At 45.0% G+C, this 24,105-nt stretch overlaps 1 protein-coding gene across 11 annotated transcripts in view; it reads right to left on the bottom strand.

Moving 5' to 3' along the window:
* Positions 1-16,538: 16,538 nt before the first annotated feature.
* Positions 16,539-24,105, bottom strand: part of CARMIL1 (capping protein regulator and myosin 1 linker 1) — a 351,277-nt gene continuing 343,710 nt past the window's right edge. For 10 of the 11 annotated variants that reach the window (XM_074319291.1, XM_074319290.1, XM_074319289.1 and 7 more), the window contains one exon: positions 16,539-17,584. In XM_074319291.1, coding sequence (XP_074175392.1) covers positions 17,448-17,584 — 137 coding nt within the window. In that variant the 3' untranslated portion in view covers positions 16,539-17,447. The remainder of the gene's footprint in view (positions 17,585-24,105) is intronic. The other variant, XM_074319297.1, reaches the window with a different exon arrangement.

The following is a 24,105-nucleotide window of genomic DNA, read 5'->3' on the forward strand; positions in this document are numbered from 1 at the left end:
CCTCTCCTGACACTTGTCATGTTTCAAGTCCCTGGGTACCCTGAGCTGTGTGGCCCACACATGAGCAGTATACACTCCCTCAGCTAGCCTTGGGCAGAGGGGCCTTTCAGGTCTGTGGAACTTGGGCCAGTCCCCAACCACTTACATAGCCTATGAATTGGAGGTAGCCCTACCCCCCAATATTTACAGGAAACAGTTTTAAACTGGAGATGTTCAGTCTCCATTTGGACTTGCTGCCTGATGGGGTTCTGGCCTTTTCTAGTAATCATTGCTCCCACTTGTCTCTTTTTGGAGGCTATCCAAGCCAACCTGCCTAGAGCCACTCTGGCAAGGATGTCCAGATTCTTCCAACTCTGCCTTTAGCAGTAATATTCACATTTGTTAGGGCTTGGATTTATGCACATGACTTATACACCCAAGAGCCTACTCTGGTGACCCCGCCCTTCCTGACTCTTGACCTATTGCAGGTCCCTTGGTACCCTGACCTGAGTGGTCTGTGCGAGCAATGTATACACCCTGTCAGCCAGCCTTGGGAAGAAGGGCCCTCCAGCCTGTGGAGCTTGGGCCTATCCCCAAACACCTGCATAGCCTTTAGAGCGGAGAAAGTCCACCTCCCTTAAATTAGCTAATGTGACATGTTTATACAGGTGATAGTCAGTCCCCAGTGCAATTTCCTGATGGGGTCCCAGGCTTCTCCAGCAATCAAGGCTCCCAGGTGTCTTTTATTGAAGATACCTTGCCCAGCTCGCCCACCTTCTCTTTGGTAAGGCAGCTCAATAACTTCCAGGTCTGCCTTCAGGGGAAATACTACCCATTGCGTTGATAGGGCTTATGTTTAGGCTGACACCTTGTACCTCTAAGAGACTACTCCTATCACCCAGCCTCTCCTGACACCTGCCTTGTTCCAGGTGCCTGGCTAGCCTTACCTGCATGGCCCATGCATGCGTAGTATGCACCCAGTCAGCCAGTGCTGGGCAGCCTGGGCCCTCTAAGTCTGTTAGCTCAGCCTGTACCGAACCACCTGAATAGTCTTCAGGGTGGAGGAAAGCTACCCCAAAATATTGTTCTGAGGCAGCAACTTTAAACAGGCAGCAGTCAATCCCCATTTGGACTTGATGATTAATGGGGCCCCAGACTTCTCCAGCAATCAAAAATTCCAGGTGTCTTTTATTAGAAGAAACCATAGCCAGCTGTCCAGCCTTACACTGCCAAGGCAGTCCGGATTTTAGCCTTCAGAAGGAATATGCACATATGTGTAGGTGAAGGTTTTCAATTAAGCATGTGCCTTACACCCTTGGAGGGGAGGAAGAAATTACCTCTACCCTTCGAGTTTCTTTCAGCTGGTCTAATAATAAAAACAATATGGGACAGATTAATAAGAGGAAATAACCAAATTTAACTACACCTGTTCGAATGGAAACCCCACGTAAGTGAGTCCCCACATAGTGGATCTGACAATTAAGTTCGTGAACTTATTGCAATAATGTTGCTAACATTTTTTTATATTGGAGGGATTATTCATTATGAATATTTACCACTGGACAAACAGTTAACCAAGTTTACTATTTGGAAGTGCTGAAAAGGCTGTGTGAAAAAAACTACCTGAACTTTTCGCCAACAATTCATGGCTCTTGTATCATGACAATGCCCCAGCTCACATGGCACTGTCTATGAGGGAGTTTTTAGCCAGTCAACAAATAGCTGTATTGGAACACCCTCCCTACTCACCTGATCTGGCCCCCAGTGTCTTCTTTCTTTACCCAAAGATAAAGGAACTATTGAAAGGAAGATATTTTGATGACATTCAAGACATCAAGTGTAAGACGACAACAGCTCTGATGGTCATTCCAAAAAAAGAGTTCCAGAATTGCTTTGAAGGGTGGACTAGGCACTAGCATTGGTGCATAGCTTCCCAAGGGGAGTACTTCGAAGGTGACCGTAGAGATTCAGCAATGAGGTATGTAGCAGTTTTTCTAGGATGAGTTCTCAAACTTAATTGTCATACCTCGTACATGAGCAGTTCAAAGACAGAAAATTTAAATGAGATACGAAGGTGTGTGTCGTGCAGGAGACCCTGCTCGCTGCGCCATTTTTCAGGCGGGGTGGCCTGCGGGGTCTCTGCTCCTGCTTCCCACACAAGAACGCAGGATATGGTGAGGCCAAAAAGGAACACCCACGGAGCCATAGGTAGGGGAGTCATACCATTATGGTCTCACTGGAGGCTGGGCCCACTGGATGCGCGACCTGCTGTCCGCTTTTCTGCCAACCGACTGACGACTCTCCTCCACTCTCCTCGACTCCTCGGCAGTCCTCGGCTCTCCTCCGTAGCCGCAGCAGTTATACCAGCGGTCAATCAGCTAACCGGCCACAGCCGACGGCCAATCAGCCACAGCCGACTGCCATCCACCACCCGAGCCAGCACCTTTCCACGTGAGGCCAAGAGCCTGTAAACTACTTTCTGGGGCTCTGTCCCCACACTCCACCCCTACAGGGTCTCGCCTCACAATCTACACGACAAGCGTCTTCCATGAGGGTCCCTATGCCGTATTAGCCTACTGACACCTATGAATGAAAAGAAACAGTACTCTTAGGAACCAACAATGGCAAATCCCTTCCATCTGGGAGGATACATGCTAGCTTTTTGTCCTTGGAAAGGAGGGTCGCTGCCACTGGACCTTTCCCGGTTTGTGGTACCAGACCTTCATGGCAGTACTTGGGGTCCCTTGCTTAGTTTCAACATGTAACAGAACAGGGGACCCCATAATAGGCCATAGTGAGAGCACATAGTTTCCTCGCAAAATCATCCCGGTATCGGGACCTCTGTATACTACAGTCACTTGCGGTGGCCACTCAGCCACCACCCCTGGCGTCACTTGCAAATCATGAGTCAAACCGGCCCCCCATGGGGCTATCAGACCCAACCACCGACAGTGGGGGCTTTTGACCTGCCAGGGCCAAGTCCATTGCTGCCGTTCCCCTGCTTTCAAGCATGTGGGTGCTGGCAGCAAAATGTTCCCATTTCTGCCATAGCCTGGTTTTAACAGAGTCTCCCTGGTGGTAACTTGTAATTGAATGGGAGCGGCCGTTCGATGTAGCAGAGCTTCTACTGGTGCGGGCCCTCCCTTCCGTGGTCTCTCATTCAGGACTCTCAGGACGTCCCATAGACGAGAGGCCCAGTCACGCATCGTGGGAGGGTGTTTTGACACCTGGAGACCTTGCTTCAAAAGGCCATTGTAGCATTCAATCAGGCCAGCTGCTTGTGGATTGTACGGGGTGTGAAACAACCATTGCACGTCCATCCTGGCAGCCCAGCGCTGCACTTCTTGCCCTGTAAAATGGGTACCCCTGTCACTTTCAATGACTTGGGGGCGCCCATAGAGGGTGCACAGCTGTGTAAGGGCGACCACTGTATGCCGCTGATCCGCAGCCGGACAGGGCCAAGCAAACATCAACCCCGTAGCAGTGTCCACTGCTGTAAATGCGTATATCACATTGCGGGCCTTAGGCAGGGGTCCAACGTAATCCACTTGCCAGTGAGTGAGGGGCACCCTCCCTCGCGTAATCTGCTGTGTCTCCCAGGGGAGCCTCCGCCTTTGGGGGCTGTCCTGGGCACAGATGGCACAGTCATAGCAGGCATCTGCTATCTCCTGCCATTACAAAGGCAGGCCCCAGCGTCTGCTCACCTGCCACATGGTTCGGCTTCCAGCATGCTGCAATTTCCTATGCAGCCAGTGGGCCACATCAGTGGCAGGAGCCCGCTCTAACCATCGTACCCGTGCTAGGGCATCTGCTTCATCATTACCTGGGGACACTAAGGAGGAGTGACCTGTGACATGCATTAAGGTCACCTCCTTTCTCTGCCCTAGATCCCAGAGGTCCTGCCACATGGCTTGACCCCACAGTGGACGGTGTCCCACCAACCAGTTTTGGTGTTTCCATGTAGGGAGCCACTACGTTAGGCCCCGGAACACCGCCCAGCTGTCAGTGCAAATAACTAGGGGCCCAGGCTCGTGGCTGATTACCATCCACACAGCCCGTAATTCAGCCCACTGGCTACTCTGGCCCGTCCCAGTATCAAACCAAATGGTGTCTGTTTTGGGCTGCACACCAATAGCCGTCCAAACAGCTGCAGCCCCTCGGCTAGAACCATCGGTAAACCAGGCATCCTCAGGTACTGGGGACTGTCCTTCTTTGTAGGGCGAGGGCTCCAAGTCCTCCCCTCTAGGCAGAGCACTTGGCTCAGCCTGGGCTACAAGCTCCACAGGCCCCAGGACCTGTTGTAGCTCTGTGCTCAAAGGGCTTGAACTAAGGGTGCTACGTTGCTCCAAGTAGGCACCCCACTTGGCGAGGGTGGTGGTCTGTGCCACCCCCGTTTTGGGTCCCTGGGTCCATGTACGGACCCACCCCTGGATGGGATACGTTGTTCGAACCAACACGCATGCCGTTCCTGTGATGGCTTCTGTGGCCACTAGGGCTGCATACACAGCAGCCAGCTGTTTCTCTATTAGAGAGTAGTGGACCTCCGCTCCTTTCTATAATTGGGACCAAAATCCCACTGGCAACCGGAGACGCTCCTGCCATTGCCAGAGGCCCCATCCGTACCCCTCTTGGGTTACGTGAACATCAAGTTCAAATGGGCGGCCGGGGTCCACTACTTGCAGAGCCTGTGCCTGCTGCACTGCCCATTTCGTGGCAACGAAGGCTTGCTCTATAGCCTCTGTCCAATCCCATGAGGCCCCCTTTTTTTATCATATTGTACAAGGGCCTTGCCATTTGTGCTAAATGGGGTACAAACGCCCGCCAATATCCTAGCAGACCCAAATACGTCTGCAGTTGAGAGACCTTGGTCAGCCGGGGAAAGGCTTGTATCTTATCAATGATTGCCTCAGGTATAACCTATGCCTTACCCGACCACACAACACCCAAAAACTTGACAGATAAGCCAGGGCCTTGGACCTTTTCCTCATTCACCACCCAGCCACGTGACTTCAGGTGGCAGAGAAGAGAGGGAGCTTCTTGCTCTAAATCAGAAAGAGAATCCGAGGTTAACAGAATGTCATCAACATAATGAAACAAGGCCACAGAGGATGGGTGATCCCACTGCGCTAAATCCTGGGCCACGAGCGCGTGGCAGATAGTGGGGCTGTGCAAGTATCCCTGTGGAAGGACTTGCAAAGTCCATTACTGCCTGTCCCACGTAAAAGCAAACTGCTCTTGACACTCGGGTGCAATGTCAATGGAGAAAAAAGCATTGGTCAAGTCCACTACATAGTGATATGTCCCCAGGCGGACAGTGAGACGATCCATTAAATCATGAATTGAAGGCACTGCAGCGTGCAAGGGTGGCGTCACCTTATTTAACTCCCTATAGTCCACAGTCATTCGCCAGGTCCCATCTGGCTTCTTGACAGGCCATACTGGGGAGTTAAAGGGACTGTGCGTTGGCCTCACAATATGTGCCTTTTCCAATTCCAATCTTGTACGACCAATCTCCTCCTGTCCTCCTGGCAGGCGGTACTGTCGTACTGTAACCACACGCCAGGGCTGTGGCAACACTTGAGGAGGGTGGTGAGCATGCCCGCGTGTCACCGCTTTCACCACCCGGATCCGGAGACGGAACTCTCCTACTGACATCTGTAAGCTGAGGCCATGTAGCACGTCCACCCCTAGAATATACTCTGGAACGGGGGAGACATAAACTTTGTAGGTACCAGGAGGAAGCCTTCCTATACCCAGTGGTAAGGAAACGGCTTTCACAGTCACAGTTTTTCCCCGTAGCCATCAATGCAGACTGCTGGTCCAGGGAACAGTTCTGGGTTCCCATAAACAAGACTGCAGTCGGCGCCAGTGTCAACTAGAGCCAAAACCCTCTGTACATTCAAAGGGGACCAATGTATGGACAGTTCCACGTGGGGCCTCCGGTCCCTGCTCGTCCCCTCTGACCGGGTACCTTGGCCCCACCCCTAATCAAGCTGCAAGGAGTCAGCCTCAAGCAGCTGGATGAAGTCCTGGAGGGACACAGGTCGCGCTTTCCCAGACTCCTCCTTTATGCTTCTCCGGAGTTATTGTTCTGGATGCAACTGTTTCCAAAGTTCCAGCAGGAGTGCATTGGGTTGTCAGTCTATTTTCTTCCTATCGACCCCTGCTGCCACGAGATCACGCCACATCTGTGCGCGTGTTACTCTCTGAGGCCCGCGACCTCGCCCTTTACCTTTGATTTGGGCTTCCAGGTCTCAACTGTGCGGACCTCCTGTCTTAACTTCCTTCGCCTCCGGCTTTCAACATCCCCTAGGGTGGCCATGGCAGTTGTAACTTCATGGATCTGTCGCCCTACATACGGTGTAAGAATAGCAACCAAGGATCCAAAAGCACTCGCAGGTGCAGTATCCAAAACCAGATCTCTCATGCTGGCAGTAAAAAGCTCGTCATCTGGGCCCTGCATGTTGAGGTTAAAAATAGCATGTCTCATGCCCATTTCACGGATTATTTGCGTAAGTTCTGTATATGACTGCCATTGACTCACAGTGTCTGGCAGCTCGCCAGCCTGTCCCCATACTGTGCGTACCGCAGCAGTGAACCATGCCATTAGAGAATGGTTGCCCTGGTTGTTGGCCAATCTATGGCAGTTTTGTAACCTTTGTCGCAGGGACGGATGCACTGTCACGAAGGCTAGCTTTTCCATCTCACCTGGGGAGCAGAGAATGCTGCCTGCTCCCTCATCCCATAAACGTAATAGCCAAGCCGAGACTGGCTCTCCAGGGCGCTGTCTGTACCGCCTCCCCAGCTCCTGCAGCTCAGTGGGAGTGTATGGGGCGTAGGTTGTGAACTCAGTCACAGCTGGGTTGCCGGCAGCAATGCCCCCGGGGCCCAAAGGTTATTCACGTTTTTACCCTTTGCTTAAAGATTGGCCGGACTTGGGGGTTGGGAGCTACATTGTCGCCACTCGCTTCCTCCGCCTCTGCCTCAGAGTCTCCACCTTGGGGCCCCTGTTCTAACAGGCGGACCCGGGCTTCCAGCGCTTCCAACCGGGACACCTGGTCCGGCACCCGGGCCACTTCATTAAGCCCATTTTCCGAGTTGAGACTCAAGGCCGTGAGGAATATCCAGCCCACGCGGCCGGCCGTAGCCTTCTCCTCCTCCAGCAACCGCTCAGCCAGAGCCTGCAGCGCCCTCTCCACACTGGCTGGAGAGCCGTCCATGTCCTCCCACCCCTCCTTGGGTCCAACTCCTGAGAACAGTGGCCACCGGACACCACACACTGTGTGGGGGCCACACGTCCTCCTGCCCAGAGTCAGACTCCATTCCTACCTGGTTGGAATCTTGCTCACCGTGCCAGGTGTCTGAGTGGGTGGAGGCCTCCGTGTAAGATGTCCACAACCCTCGGAGCTTAAGGCCGCAGCAGATTACCAAACTGAAGGCAATGCCATCCATGGCCAAGAGGGTGATGTGCCAGCTGGAGGCTTGAGTCTCCCAGGCAGACCGCGCCTCCCGTTCCCGGTGTCGCTCCTCATGGGCCTCCCGAAGCTGGGCTCTCACACGAACAAACCGCTCCACCATCCTTCAGTAGGTTTTGGCCGGCACCGTACCCTGCTCGCTGCGCCATTTGTCATGCAGGGGACCCTGCTTGCTGCACCATTTGTCGTGCGGGAGACCCTGCTCGCTCTGCCATTTTTCAGGTGGGGCGGCCTGCGGTGTCTCTGCTCCCGCTCCCCACACAAGAACGCAGGATATGGTGAGGCCAAAAAGGAACACCCACGGAGCCATAGGTAGGGGAGTCATACCACTATGGTCTCACTGGAGGCTGGGCCCACTGGATGCGCGACCTGCCGTCAGCCTTTCCGCCAACCGACCGACGACTCTCCTCCACTCTCCTCGACTCCTCGGCAGTCCTCAGCTCTCCTCCGTAGCCAGAGCAGTTATACGGGCGGCCAATCGGCTAACTGGCCACAGCCGATGGCCAATCAGCCACAGCTGATGGCCATCCACCACCCGAGCCAGCACCTTTCCACGTGAGGCCGAGAACCTGTAAACTACTTTCTGGGGCTCTGTCCCCACAGTGTGATAAAAAAATACGGTGAATGTTTAAATTAAAAAGAATTTGTTATAGTAAAAGACACATGGTCATTAATCCCCCTCAAAATACTGCCCCTCACTTCAAACACATCCCATTGTTCTTGCCACTTTCTGAAGCAGTTCTGGAAGTCCTCTTTTGTGTCTTTGGGCTGTGGTGGCTGCCTCTCTGTCCTGAATCAATTCAAAATGTTTTTCTTTCATGATCATTCTGACTTAGGGGAAGAGCCAGAAGTCACACGGTGCCAGGTCTGGTGAATAAGATGTATGAAGACAAACCATATGCTTTTATTTGACAGAAATTGCCATACCAGAAGTGATGTGTGACATGAAGTGTTGTCATGATGAAAGATGAAGTAAAGACACTCATGAAAGAGGACTTCCAGAACTGGTTCAGAAAGTGGCAAGAACAATGGGATAAGTGTGTTCAAAGAGAGTATTTTGAGGGGGAATTTAACGGCAATGTGCCTTTTACTGTAATTGCCATGCAGGGACTCTGGTCCCGCTCCCTGCACAAGAACGCAGGATATGGTGAGGCCATAAAGGAACAACAACGGAACCATGGATGGGGGTTCATACTACTATATTCTCGCTGGGCTGGAGATACAGGAAGCAGGAGCTACATGATCCGCAATCCGCAGTCCACTTCTCTGCCAACCAACCACCCCCCAGCGTAGCCACGGCAGTTATATTAGTGGCTAATGACTAACTGGTTACAGCTGATAGCCATCTAATAACTGAGCCAGCACCTTTCCATGTGAGGCTGAGAGCCTGGAAAGTGCTTTCTGGGACTCTGTCCCCACAGTAATACATTTTTTAAATTTAAATGAGAGCCGTATGTTTTGATCTCACTTTGTATACATGGTGTTCTGAGCTAAGGATGAGGTAAGGTGCCTTGGGACTTCAGGGGAAAGGAAGGTCATTTATAGGACAATAAGAAGAGCAGATGTTCAGTAATTAGAAGTTTGCAATGCCATACAGTAGGTCATAAAAAGTTATTTCTGATAATAAGTCATTATGGGCAAGGCCTCAAATTTAAACTCTTTAAGGGATAGGTAAAATTTTCTCATTAACTGACAGGGTCTTGGTTGCTTTCAGCTTAAAATAATTCTGATGCCAATGTGGCACATCTTGGGGAGGCCTGTTCTAAACCTCTTCACCCCAAGAGTCATCTCCAGGGACCTAGTTGCTCCTGAAACTTGCCTTGTCCCTGGTCCTGGGTTAACCTGACCTGTTGTGGCCCATACATGCAAATGCACAATGTACACCTAGTCAGCCAGCCTTGATCAGTTGGGACCTCCAGGCCTAGGGAGCTATGAGGCCTTTCCCAAACCCCTGCATAGCCTGCACTGTGGAAGGTGCCCTCAACCCTTCTGGAATTGATTTGAGGAGGAAGCTTTAAAGTGGCCACTGTCCAAGCCCTCATTTAAACTTTCTGCTGATGGGTTCCTGGGCTTCTCCAGCCACCAAGACATCCAGCTGTGTTTCTGTGGAGGAATTTATGGCCATCCTGTCTAGCTTGTCTCTCCCTGGCAAGGCAGTCCTGATCTTCCTATCTCAGACATCAAGGGGAAGAATGCACACATGTGTAAGTGAAGGCTTTTAATTAGGCATATACCTTGTTACCACCAAGAAGTAGAGGCAGCTCCTGAAACCTGACCTTTCTAGACACCTGCCTTGTTCCCAGTACCTGGTGCTGGGCCTGAGGCAACCTACACCTACACAGTGGGCAACCCATCCCTAGGCCTTGGGCAGCTGAGGCATTCCAGGTCTGGAGTGTTCGTGGCTCCCAACCACTTGCATAGTATGTATTGTGAAAGAAGCCCCCACCTCTCCCACAATTGTTGTGAGGTCGCACCTTTAAAGTGGCCATAGTCCAAGTCCTCATTTGGACTAGCTGTCTGATAGGGTCCCAGACTTCTGTGGTAATCAATGTCCAGGTGTCTCTCATTGCAGGAATCTGTGGTTAGTCCACTTGCCTTTGCCCTGGTGAGGCAGTCCAGATCTTCTCACCTCAGCCTTCAGAGGGAAGAATGTGCATATGTCTAGATGAGTGTTGTAGTCACACAACAGCCTAGCCAACTGTCCCCCCATGTCTTTCCTTAAGGAAAGAAGAGTCTGTGAGACTGTGCCTTTCTGGGACTCTGTTCCATCCTTGTGTTTACACCTTATGTCTTTCTGTCTGGTCCCCAAAAGATGGTTTGCAGCCAAAGACAGGTAAGATATCTCACGGGAGATACAACCTAAGCCAGGCGCAACCGAGTGAGGACCCCCAATGAGCTGCCTTAGAAGAATATGGGAAGGGGCCTTTCCTCCCCTTCCCCCTGCCTGGGAAAAGATGTTGCCAGCTCTGGCTTTTCCCTGGCACCTGATTGTGAGAGAAGTCATGAGGGCAACAAAGATCAGTTCTCTCCATTTATCTCTACGGAGCTGTTACAATGTGAGAGACTTGACCCTGAGAGGGTACATACCGTAGTTAAGACATCATGGGACCTTGTGCTTCGGCTGTTTACAGACAAAGGGTGATTGGAATAAACATTTTTCTGCTATGATGTATGAGTCTCACAGACCGTGTAAGAAACAATGTTACTTTCTTGTATTTGTATACTTATCAATAAAAACCTCCAGTCGGCCTTATTCTGGGCTCCAGTCCTCTGAGACTGAGAGACCCCTGGCCTTCGGAGAGATTTAACTACATTAAGTGTCTGTTTCTTTCTTAAAAACTTAACCCAAACCTCCCCTTCTTGCACCCTCACTGCCCGTGTTGCGCTGGACGAGACAGAGGGTTCTTAATTAGGTATATGCCTTGCTACTCCCAATAGCTAAAGGCAGCTTCTGCGACGGCCTCTCTCAACACCTGCCTTGTTCTTGGTTTCTGGTGCTCCAAACCTGTGGTGGCATGCATGTGCAGTAGATGCCCCTGCAGCAGGGCTTGAGCAGGTGGGACCCTCTAAAAAAATAGGCTCAGTGGGCAGCTCTCAAACCCCTGCTTACCCTCCAGTGTAAGGGAGTCCCCATTCCTCATGAACACCATTGAGAGCCTGATGGAGTCCCAAGCATCTTTAGCAATCAAGACCTCCAGGTGTCTCTTATTGCATGAACTCATGGCCAGACCATTTGGCCTCACCCTGACAAGGCAGTATAGATTTTTCCAGTTCAGCCTTCATGGGTATGTGTGTATAGGGGGGAGGTAGGGGGGATGCACATATGTGTAGATGAGGCCTTTTAATTAAGCATATGATTTATTACCACCCAGAGCCGGATGAAGCTGTAGGGACTCGATCTTTCCAGACAGCTACCTTGTTCTTGGTCCCTGATGCCCAGGAACTGCAACACCCACCCATGTCCAGTAGCCGCATTGTCACCAGTCTTGTGTCGTGAGAGAGTTAGAGTCCCCCCATATGTGAGGTGCTTGGGGGGCAGCTCCCAATTTTTGTCGTAGTCTCCAGCATGGAGGGAACCCCCCCGACCCCAAATAATTGTTGTGAAGTGTTAGTTTTAAAATGGCTACAGTCCAAATCCTCATTTGGACTTGCTGCCTGATTGGATCCTGGGCTCTGTAGCCATCAAGATGTCCAGGTGTCTCCCAACACAGGAATTCGTGTCCAGCACATCTGGCCTTGCCTTAGCACGGCAGTCCAGATTTTCCCAGGTCAGCCTTCTGGAAGGGAAATGTACATGTTTAGGTAAGGTTTTTCTTAGGCTTATGTTTTGTTACTTCAAGGGCCAGAGGCAGATCCTAGAACCTGGACTCTCTAGACACCTGCTTTGTCCCTGGTACCCAGTGCTCCAGACCACTGGTGACATGTGCATGTGTAGTAGTTGTTGTCCTATCAGTGGGCCTTTGGAAGCTGGGTCTCTCTAGGCCTGAAAGGCTCGGGGAGGGGTGGTGGTGGCGGCGGCTTTCAACTCCCTTCATAGACTCATGTGAAGAAAGCGCAGACCCCTCCAAGTAATTGTTGTGAGGCAGCAGCTTTAAGCATTGATATAGAGTGAAGAAAGAAATGTAGTCATTTTAGTCAAGGTGCTAAAGTACTAAAATCAAGTAGGTTGAGGTATGAGGAAACAATTCTATTTTAACTAGCCCAGGAAATTTTACCTTAACCTTTTGAAATTTTCAGTCCTGCATCAATGGCTGGATATACATCAAACTTCCAGATAACACTCTGATCACCCCCTGAAAGACTAAGGAAAAAATGTTCATGTATCCAGACCACCAGACATGACCAGAACTCCTGCCATCCATCATTCAGGCATTCTACTGTCTGAATGATAACCATTCTGGCCCAATCCTAGGGCTAAGAATGCAGGACTGATTATTCTCAAGAGTGCTTTTTTTTTTTTTTTTAACTATAAGAATGCTTAGCTTTTCTTTCTTTCTTCTGGTAATTGTCCAGTTGTTTTCCAGTTTGCAATCCCTAAGACCCTTCAATAAGTCTTTATCATTTATTTCTAACCAAAGACTCTAGATTCTTTTTTTGTTTGTTAAACATATATGGTGTCAGGAGTAGAAACCGAGGAATGCTCCATTTCAATTCTGGTGCTGCCTTTAGATTCGAGCAAGGTACCCGATTGAGCTTTGTATTCTGTTGTTTCACCAAAGGCTCCAGGATTGCAGTGGTGAGTTTTCAGTTCCAAACGTCCCTCCTTTTGTTGAAGTTTAGAGCTTTTATTCTTGGGTCCTCTGATACCAAATTTTGCAATGGGGGCCCTCTTTCTTAAGCCCATGTGGAGAGACAACACCAATTTGAAATGGCAGTTGGATTTATGGTCCATTCTCTGCTAAGTATTTGTCTCTATGGATTTCTGATAAGAACAAATTGGAATTACAGTGGCCACTCTGGGGACCTTTTGAGATTCTAAAATTAGTATATTTACATGCACAATTAGCAGATCTTAGAAATGTTAAATGAGCTGAATGGGAGGCATTTTTCAATTGGCATTTAGAGTCCTCTAAGGAATTAAACGATTCAAAGATAGCCCTACACCTCTTTTGTCTGGTTGAGACAGCTTTCAGGGGAACTTACCTTTAACATGGGACCCTCTAAAAGTTCTCCAAAGTTTCTTCCTTGGGAACTCTAGCTAGTTATATACACAAACACTTTGGTACCTGCTCATGCGTGTGCGCGCGTATCATAAACTGGACCGACTTAGCCAAAATAATTTAAAACTCTAATAGCTATTCAAGATAAAACTTGGTTTTAGGTCCACCTCAAAGGCCCTCCCTTAGAAAGATAATTCCAAACCTCTTGGGTACAATGGAATATATTCTTTGATTGACATATAGAAGCTTCTAAAAGGCAAATTGACTTTGGAAAAAAAACAAAACAAAACAAAAAAGACAAAACACTATAAAAAGATCCTAAAAAAAAATTGTGACCATCTGAGCAGGTGTTTTAAAATTTCTTACTGTTGGACTTCTGGTCAAAATGGTGGAGTAGGTAAAGCTGTGCCCATCGCCTGCCATGACCACTTCAAAAATGCAAATTATAGAACAATGATCACTGAGAACCACCTGAAGACTAACTGAACAGAACTCGTATAACTAAGGATATAAAGAAGCCATACTGAGACTGGCAAGAGGGGCAGAGATGTGGAACAGGCAGGTCCCACACCCATGGGGTGGTGGTTAAGAATCAGGAGGATGTCTCGGCTGTGGAGGTCCCCCAGAGGTACAAGCCTCTCAGCCTCACACTGGGCTCCCCAGCCCAGGGCTCCAGTGCAGGGAAAAGTCCCCATAACATTTGGCTGTGAAAACCAGCGGGGACTGTGGCTGAGTTAGACAGGGCTGCTGGAGTCCCAGGCATTCTTCTTCAAGGACTCATTCACAAACTCTCTCACTCTGAGCTCCTGAGCTCCAGCACTGGGGCAGCAGCTCTAAAAGTGCCAGGGACATACAGGACGAGGTGAACTGACTAGCATCAGGGTAAGGGATGGAGGGTCAGGGGTCAGGGCAGCTCTCTCCTTGGATGGAGTACTGACAGATGCCATTGTTTCTTTATATATATATATATAAAATGATTTATTTATTTTTATTTTTTTATTTTTTTATTGGGGATGGGGAACAGGACTTTATTGGGGAAGAGTGTGTACTTCCAGGTTTTTTTCTTTTCAAGTCAAGTTGTTGTCCTTTCAATCTTAGTTGTGGAGGGTGCAGCTCAGCTCCAGGCCCAGTTGCCGTTGTTAGTTGCAGGGGGCGCAGCCCACCATCCCTTGCGGGAGTCAAACCAGCAATCTTGTGGTTGAGAGGATGTGCTCCAACCAACTGAGCCATCCAGGAGCTCAGCAGCAGCTCAGCTCAAGGTGCCATGTTCAATCTTAGTTGCAGGGGGCGGAGCCCACCATCCCTTGCGGGACTCGAGAAATTGAACTGGCAACCTTGTGGTTGAGAGCCCACTGGCCCATGTGGGAACAGAACTGGCAGCCTTGGGAGTCAGGAGCACAGAGCTCTAACCACCTGAGCCACCGGGCCAACCCCCCCATTGTTTCCTATATTGAGTCCGGCCCCCCCCCCCCCCCCCCAGGCAGCAGGTACAGGCAGGTGCCGTATTTGAGCTCTCCATTAACTTGACTAACACTGTTTGTCCCACCCTCATGATTCCTGGGGACCCTGTCCCACCCAATTTACATGCCAAACCCTAACCCCATTTCTAATCCTAATCCCACACCTAAATTCAACCCTAACCTTAGCCCTTACCTCGTGCTGACCCTAACACTGTATCTCTCTTCATAACACTAATTGTAACCCTAACCTTTAAGCTAACCTTTACCACTTTTAAACCATAACCCTAAAAACTCATCCCTCTTCATAACCCTAAATATCAAACTTAACCTAACACTAACCTATACCTAACCTCAACCCTAATCCTATACCTTTGCTCAAACTTAACTATACCCCTAACACTAACCCTAACCCTGCACCTAACATCAACCCTAACCCTAACACAAATTTTATCCCTATGCCTAACTTCAACCCTTATCTTATACCACTCTACTCTTTCCATAACTTTCCATAACCCTAATCCTGAACCTACTAGAAACTCTAACCTAACCTCTACAACCAAACTAAATATAACCCTATACTTAACTCAATCCTAACTCTATCCCTTACAATATAGACCTAACCCGAAACCTAACAACACTAACCCTAATGTTATTTCTAATTTCAAAAGTCAACCTTGAACATTGGAGCACACGTGTCTTTGCAGCTTTGTTTACGGTGGCCAAGACATGGAAACAACCAAAATGTCCTTCGATAGATGAATGGATGAAGAAGTTGTGGTATATATACACAATGGAATACTATTTGGCGATAAGAAAGGATGAAATAGGACCATTTGTGACAACATGGATGGATCTTGAGAGTGTAATGCTGAGCGAAATAAGTCAGACAGAAAAAGCAGAGAACCATATGATTTCACTGATATGTGGTATATAAACCAAAAGCAACAAAAGAACAAGACAAACAAATGAGAAACAGAAACTCATAGACACAGACAATGGTTTGGTGGTTGCCAGAGGGTAAGGGGGGTGGGGCGTGGGGGGTGGGAGATGAGGGTAAGGGGGATCGAATATATGGTGATGGAAGGAGAACTGACTCTGGGTGATGAACACACAATGGGATTTATAGATGATGTAATACAGAATTGTACACCTGAAATCTATGTAATTTTACTAACACTTGTCACCTCAATAAATTTAATTAAAAAAAAAAAAAGTCAACCTCACCTTCACCCAAACTCTAATACTATACCTAACCCTAAAACCTAACACTATACCTAACCCTAAACTCAACCCTAGCATTAAACCTAACCCTCAAGCTAATCCTATTCCTAACCTCTATCCTACCTCTACACCTAACCCTCTCCATTATCCTAATTCTAACTCTAAACCAAACACTAATATAACCTCTACAACTAAACTAAAACCAAACCCTATACCTAACCTCAACCCATACCCTACAACTAACCCCAATCTTAACCATATACCTAATCTGAACCTAAAACAATAACCCTAAACCTATACCTAATCCTCTCCATAACCCCAACGTTAATACTTGCCCTAACCCTAACCTTATACTAAACCTCAACACTAATTCCAACTCTAAAGTTAACCTTATACATAAAATCAACTTTAAATGTAACCCTAACCAGTCACACAGCCCCTTCTGTGATTCTTTCCAAAAGACAACCACACTGCTTGTGACTCTTCCAATCACACTTCATAGTTCATGCTTGCATCCTGTATATGACGCTTGATTTGAGGCAATGGAAACTGATCAAACTCGTAATAAATCTTTTGATAAATTTCATGTTTTTCCCAAAGGTGAGAGCAGGCAATAGAATTAGCAAGTTTCATTTATTTTGAATGTAACTTGGTTTGATAATCTGGGAACTGTGATTATTCTGGATTTTGCAAAAGAAAAAGAGTTCGCCAAACCTAACTTTAAAAGTAGCTGGAGGTCAAAATTCCACTTGTAAAATCATTTTATTGGTATAAATATACATATGAATAAAATACCATCAGCCTATAATGTAAATGAATATTTGTGAAATGTCTTAAAAAGAGTAGCATTTTGATTTTTTAATAGGTGTCAAAGCTTTCTCCCTTAAAAATCACACATTAAAAGCTAATAAACAGAGAGAAGTCAAAAGCCTTCAAAAACCACAAATATTCATAAACGCTCATTCCAATCAACTATATACTTTAATCTGGGCACATGGTAGAAGCAGCCATGGGCCTCTCTCACTCTGTTCTTACTGTGCTTGTTGATGATATTGCAAAGGTCAATGACCAAATTTAAATGTACAATTCCACATAAGGAAGGAAGAAGTTCCCCATGGGAGAATGTAGACTCCCTACGCAAGATCTAATATATATAGAATTTATACAAATGATTTATTAGTGTGCTCTGTTAATATAATTACAATGTGCAATTGCATACATCAAGAATAAATTGCTCTACTGAGTCAAGTGCAGATCTGACACAGGTACATGCAGCAGTACCCCACTGTGTGAGCGTGTGTCCAGTCACTTTGTTTACCTCCAAATACTCATCCTGCAGGGCAAATGGTAGCTGCCTTAGAGAAATTCAAGTAGGGCCCATGGGATATTTGCTGGCATTTGTTGAAGGCAAATGAAGGAATGATTAGAAATCAAATGCCAAGGGTTGAGAGAAGACCAAACAAATGTGCTTTGATTACCAAGAAATAGGTCTGTTTCTGTTTAAGAATAAAAAAAAAGTAAAGAAAGAAAGAAAAAGAAGGGAAAAAAAAGCACCAAGAAAAGAGCGCATAGGAAATAGGAGGTGTTGCCCTGGGTTTCTCTCCGATGGCTAACAAAGCACCATGCACAATGGCCTTGTACTTGAGTGACCTTCACACAAAAATAAACTCCTTTTCTGCTTCTTCCCCAGAGTCACTGGATTTGCTGCCTTGATGGCTGTCTTTACTGGAGGACCACTGCTTTTGTTCTTGATACTCCTGGGCCAGCTGGCCCCAGCTTCTCCTTGAAACTGAAACAAAGTGAAGAAAGCCGTTATCATTATCATTGACTAACAAGGCAATACCAGTGGCCTGACCAGTCAGGTACAGGGCTCTAAAGAGTGGGGGGGATTCAAGATGAACTGTCTCAGAAATTGACCTATTACATTTAGACTCCAGACAGAAATTAAAAACCAACAGAACCACACATAAATTAAAATAAGAAAACATAAAAAAGTCTAGATGAGCCTCTCAGATGTGGTTGAGAATCTGAGGGTGAAGACCCCAAAAGGTGAGGATGGGTGGTGGGGAGCAAAGGGAGATGCCAGGAAGGATAAGCTGCCCCCTTATGCAGCTGCCCTCTTATGCAGCTGCCCCCTTATGCCGCAGACAGAACAGGACAAACAGCCTGTAGGAAGCAATGCTGGACAAATGTTCCATTCGATGCTTCTGCAGACCATGTAGGTTGGCAATCTCTGCTTTGGGACAGGATATAAGAAGAGGCCTCAGCAATCTTTGTTACATCTTTCTGTGTTTCAGAAAACCTCAGTTTCACTCTCCAGGAGATGAACAGTTTAAAGTCTTTTGAAAATGAATTAATGCTGCCAATGGTCTGTTTAACCCTTTAGGAAGCAGACTCCAGGTAAAACGAATTGCCATTACTGTCGCCTGCTCTGATTACATGACGTCTGACAATTAAGTTCGTGAATTTTGCCACCATGTGCTTACATTGGCAGCACTGTACAAACAGCTCAGTAAGGTTTCATAATCTTGGTATATCAATGTCTCACAGCAGTGTTCATGTTGCCGTGTGACGGTGTCTTGCTGAGTGGCGTTCATTACTGTTGTTGCATGTTTTTGTGTGCCGTTGCAAGAATGTCTGAGCTTGAATTAGAACAATGAACAAATATTAAATTTCTTGTTAAACTTGACAAGAGTGGAAGTGAAATGAAGGGCATGTTAGTCCAAGTTTATGGGGATAATACCATGAAGAAAATGCCAGTGTACAAATGGATTAAACATTTTTCTAAGGGAGAGAACGCAACACTAATGAAGAGAGGTCAGGACAGCCAGTAATGAGCAGAATTGATGCAAACACTGCAAAAATTCATTGAATTGTGTGTCAAAATTGCCGACTGACTGTGAGAAGCGTAGTAGACCAAGTAAACATCGATAAAGAAAGAGTTAGGAAAATCTTAACTGAAAATCTCGGCATGAGAAAGTTGTATGCAAAAGTGGTCTCCAATGCACAAAAAAAGCTCACCAATGAACAAAAGGAAAGGAGAGTTGAAGTTTGCCAAGACCTTTTGGACAGGCAAGATGATGTTTTGGGCCATGTTATCACTGGTGATGAAATGTGGGTGTACCAATACGACCCTGAAACAAAGCGTCAAAGTGCATGATGGAAGTCAGCCAATTCTCCATGACCAAAAAAGTTCCATCAGTCCAAATCAAGAGTCAAAATGATGTTGCTAACCTTTTTTGATATCAGAGGGATTATTCATTATGAATTTGTACCAACTGGACAATTAACCAAGTTTGTTATTTGGAAGTGCTGAACAGGCTGCGTAAAAAAGTTAGATGACCTGAACTTTTTGCCAGCAATTCATGGCTCTTGAAACATGACAATGCCCCAGCTCCCATGGCACTGTCTGGGAGGGAGTTTTTAGCCAATAAACAAATAACTGTATTGGAACACCCTCCCTACTCACCTGTTCTGGCCCCCAATGACTTCTTTCTTTAGCCGAAGATAAAGGAAATATTGAAAGGAAGACATTTTGATGATATTCAAGACCTCAAGGGTAATGTGACGACAACAGCTCTGATGGCCATTCCAGAAAAAGAGTTCCAAAATTGCTTTGAAGGGTAGACTAGGTGCTGGCATCAGTGCATAGCTTCTCAAGGGGAGTACTTTGAAGGTGATGATAGTGATATTCAGCAATGAGGTATGTAGCACTGTTTCTAGGATGAGTTTGCGACCTTAATTGTCTGACCTCGTATATAAACATGAAGGATCCATTGAGATTTCACAAAGCAATGATAGAGAATAATTGCTGGAACTGTGCCTTTGTCATGTGTCACATCAGGCACTCTCTCTATTATTATTACTACTCACAACTACCCTGCAATGTAGGTTTTATAAAATCTGGAATCAGGATTTCAACTACACCTCTCTCCAAAGCCTATGTTCTTTCCAAATAGATCATAGCTGTACTGCCACTATATCTTGGGGAAAAGTTCAGGTGTTATGCACCAGCATGGCTGTTAAGGGTTATTAAATATTACTCACCATGTCTATTGTATAGACACCACTTAAGCTAAAAATGCCAAATCATGCACTTTATTTGGCTTGAAAGAAGAGTGCAGGTGCCTCATCAGTCAGAAGTTCAAGTGATCCAACCAGGACCACAGTCCTGGAGAAGCAATAGGATTCAGTTAATGCTTCTGATCATTTTGGTTTTACCATTATGCTAAGAACTCATCTTGCCAAGAACTGGCTATTTAAATGTTTAATCCACTGAAGAGTGTTTCAGGAAGTGAAAGCTCATGAAACCTAACAGTCAAAATGCAAACATCATAAAGTACTTATCTTGCCTATCTGGCCATCAGGACTGATTCTGATCTCTGGCCAATAAAAGTTTAAATGTTCAGTTAATTACACTAAATTGAATCACCCAAAATTTTGAAAAGCATATACCTTTCAAATCTCACCGTGAAGGTACGAAATTAAAAAAAAAAATTTTGACTTACTTTACCCAAGTTTTGAGCAAATTCTCAGAATAAATAATTGAGATTATGTGTGTGTATATATATATATATATATATATATATATATATATATATATATATATATATATATTTTAGCATGAATAGCGTGAAAAATTAAATGTACTTATTTGATTGGTCCTTTGGAAGTTGTTTACAAGCCAGGTTCTGGGACAAAGGTAAATAATTTTCTATAGTTTGCCCTTTATCACCAAACCAATTTGATAGTAATACACAGAGTCCTTTAAATTCTCAACTTCTGTGTGTCCTGTGAATAGGAGGAAGTAGGGAATATTTATAATGTCTTTATCTTGAAGACATTTTGCAATAATCTAATCCCAAAATAGAGCATTACTAGTTAAACCTGATAGAAAATTTTATTCATCCCATTTTAAAACCAAAATAAGTGTTCTTTCCTATCAAGTGACTCAAGAATAAATTTCCTACACTACAGGTTCAAGGGAAGAAATAAATATGGTGATACACTGCTTATCTGTCTTCAGAGCAAACATATTTGCTCTAATTCTTAAAAAAAAAACTTTTTATCTTTACCATTGTTTTAGCTTCCTGGAAATCTCAGGTCTAATTCATGTTATGTGATATGACATCTGAGTACTCTCTAAAAATGGAGAAATTCATGCAGTCGAAAATGTCTGTCACAGATAAAACCTGAGATAACCATGGAAAGGGTCACTGTAGCAGGGCTAGCTGATATTCAGAGAAATCCAACACAGGAATCTTCCTGCAATAAGCAGACTGTCCTTTAGTTTCCATCCAAGTGACACTGGGCTTCTGAGTCCTCCCAGGCTGGGGAATGGAAGGATACAGCAAAAATTAACAAGTTACTAGGCTGGTTCCTGGATTGGTGGCATAGACCTGGTGTCCGTTATGAAACCAACAATTATAATTTATCTAACTGAGAGGAATAATTATATGTCCTTTTAGAGGGCTGTTAAAGCAGTTCACTATGGTGGTAACACTATTTAAAAATTAATTCTAAAAATATTCATTTTCATTGACTAAACTCTATCAAATGTGAGTGTAAATGAGATAATGAGACTCGTAACAACCTGACATTTCATTAGTATTGTAGTAGGCAACATTCTTGGCTAGGAAGGTTGAGGCATAGTGAGGTCAAAGAACTAAGGTCACACAACTAACAGTTAAATTTAGAAACCAAAGCACTGGTCTCCCAGTCTCCTGCCTTCCTGGTAGTTCAGATCACCAGTACATACAACTTTCTAGGCAGAATGTTCTTTGTCAAGTTTGTTTTCCAGACCTTAGGCAACATTCATTTGACTGCATATAATTAGGATACTAATTACAGTTATATTGACGTTAAGTTTGGTCGGCTGTCATTACTGGACAGTTTAAATAAGATTATATCTGCTTGAAAGTTCAAACTTCAGAAATTATTTTGAAATATTTATAAAATACAGACTTTTTACTAATTCAGATGAACCTTCTCCTTGGCAGCCTGACTTAATGCTTGACTTTATATAGGGTGAAAAAAAAATCAGATTGTTTTACTACACTTCTTCAATGTAAGTATTCGTACAGTTAAAGTGCTAGAGGGTCTCTATACATGTGTCAATATACATATTTATTATTCCTTCATGTACCATTAAAATTATAAGATACTTGAGTAAACAGGCTATTTATTCAACACAAACACTTCATATATGGAGGGTGCCAAAAAAAATGTATATACACATTTTAAAAGATGTGTATACATTTTTTTGGCACCCCTGGCATATTCACATCCCATCTACAGTGGTGATAGTTGGCACAGAGGCTCAAACATGAAATCTGTCCTTCCTGAAGATGATCTGACTTTGCATATATATGCTAATTTTAAAGCTTCTGAAACATTCATATAAACTCAGAATTAGAGATTGATATGAAAATTTGAGCTTTTCTCCATTTTAAGCTCTACTGATATCCTTATTTCCCAGAAGAAAAACATGATGACCTTAAAATAATACTCAGTAGTTAGCCCTGATTTTTTTATACTTTCTGGCAAGAGCCAAAAATGCCAACCGACTGTTAAAATTTCTTTTGAAGAACTCATATAGGGGTAGTAGAACCCAGATCTACTGGCTTACAGACTATAAGCCTTAGCCAAACATTTGTTGGCTATAGACTAGATTATGGAAGAAGAAAGTGATACATAAAAGGAATCTCAGAACAAGATGGCCTGTACAAATCGGTTACATTACAGTGCATACAAAGCCAAAACCAACTATTTTCTTTAAGAAAATAGAACATTTTAATGAAAACATCACAGAGTATAATTAATGTAGAAAGGAAATGATATGAAATTCAAAAGATGCAGTTACAAATATTTCTAGAAAAAGAAAGTGAACATTTTAACTGTCAAGTCAATATTACAATGGCCACACAATTAAAACATAATAATCATGATAAAAATATGCAGTGTGCTTTGAGAACAATAGCCTCTGTTTCACCGATACATGACTGAGGAAAATAAAAAAGCTGTTTTAGTATAATCAGAGCTGCTTTTCAAAGATTTAAAGGAAAGTACACACAATGGTTTAATAAAATTGCTCTGTGAAATGCTATTTGTTAAGTAGGAACTATTCAGAAAGCAGACTGCTATGTAGTTCTTAAGGGTGAAAAAAGTCAAGTGCTAGGAATTGGCACTGACAAAACAAAATGAAAATATTATACATAAAATTATTTTAATTGAGGCGCCTGTAAAAATTATTCTTTTTGTTCTGGTCAGTATTTCAATAAATCAAGGTGGAAAAGCAAATACAAGATTGTCCTATTTAATTCCATCAAAATTTGACATAGCCCATCACAATCAGAATTTTAAGCCAAAGAGGTCATGAAAAAACTCTGAGACAGAAACAGAATTTCTTGCCTTTCTAAAATTTGGCTTATCTCTGTCTTCATCTTCTTTATACTCTAATTCAAGGCCTCTCAAGATGATCAGTGTGGTACTGGGAGGTGGTCTCTTTGTGTATTATAGAAAGTGCTTTTAGTGGCCTAATGAAGATGGAACACTGCATTGCATTATGGGTGATTTGTTAATAATTAAGTGATGTAAGTCAACTGATACAATAGTACAAATGTAAATTTCCAAAACCTAGAAACATCTATGTGACCTTGGGAGTCCTTATCAAAAGAGGCAATATAGAGACAGAGATTCTGATTTGATATACTCTAAAAAGCAACTTTGTCTCTTTTCAGAAAATAAATGTCTTATGTGCTCATTTATGTAATTTTTTTATGACTTGAAGATAACAGATTTCCTTGAAAATATTAGAGGAAATCTCTTGTAGAGAGAAGAACTACTGTAACCACGTATCTATAAACATGTCTACCACACAAGAAATCCTTTACAAGTGAAGGAGCAAGTCAGTGGGTTTTCTCTAGGGCAGGTGCTACCTGGCCCAAATAGAATGATCTATCCCTACGTGACCTTCAGATCATCTAGCTAGTGTGTACCAGACCACCAGGCAAGTCAAAGCACATGTCTCATCCAATGGTATTGGCCCAGAAGGCTGGCTCCAAGTGCTGTTACTGGTGGGGAGCTGGTAGATGCAGTTTTATCAGGATTTTTTTGTTTGTTTGTTTTTAAAACTCTGTCAAGGAGAGTTCTTAAGACAACAGTACCCACTTGAGGCATCATAACTCATTGGGCTGTTAAGCTGTAAGGTCAGTCAGAGGTTTACTATCAATAATAATATGCTAAAGTTTGAGAATGGTTTATCCTTTTGCAATAAAGAGAAGTTAGTTATTCCTATAACAAAGTCACTCC

This window comes from Rhinolophus sinicus, linkage group LG14 (genome assembly GCF_036562045.2).
Source record: "Rhinolophus sinicus isolate RSC01 linkage group LG14, ASM3656204v1, whole genome shotgun sequence".
Lineage (NCBI taxonomy): Eukaryota > Metazoa > Chordata > Mammalia > Chiroptera > Rhinolophidae > Rhinolophus > Rhinolophus sinicus.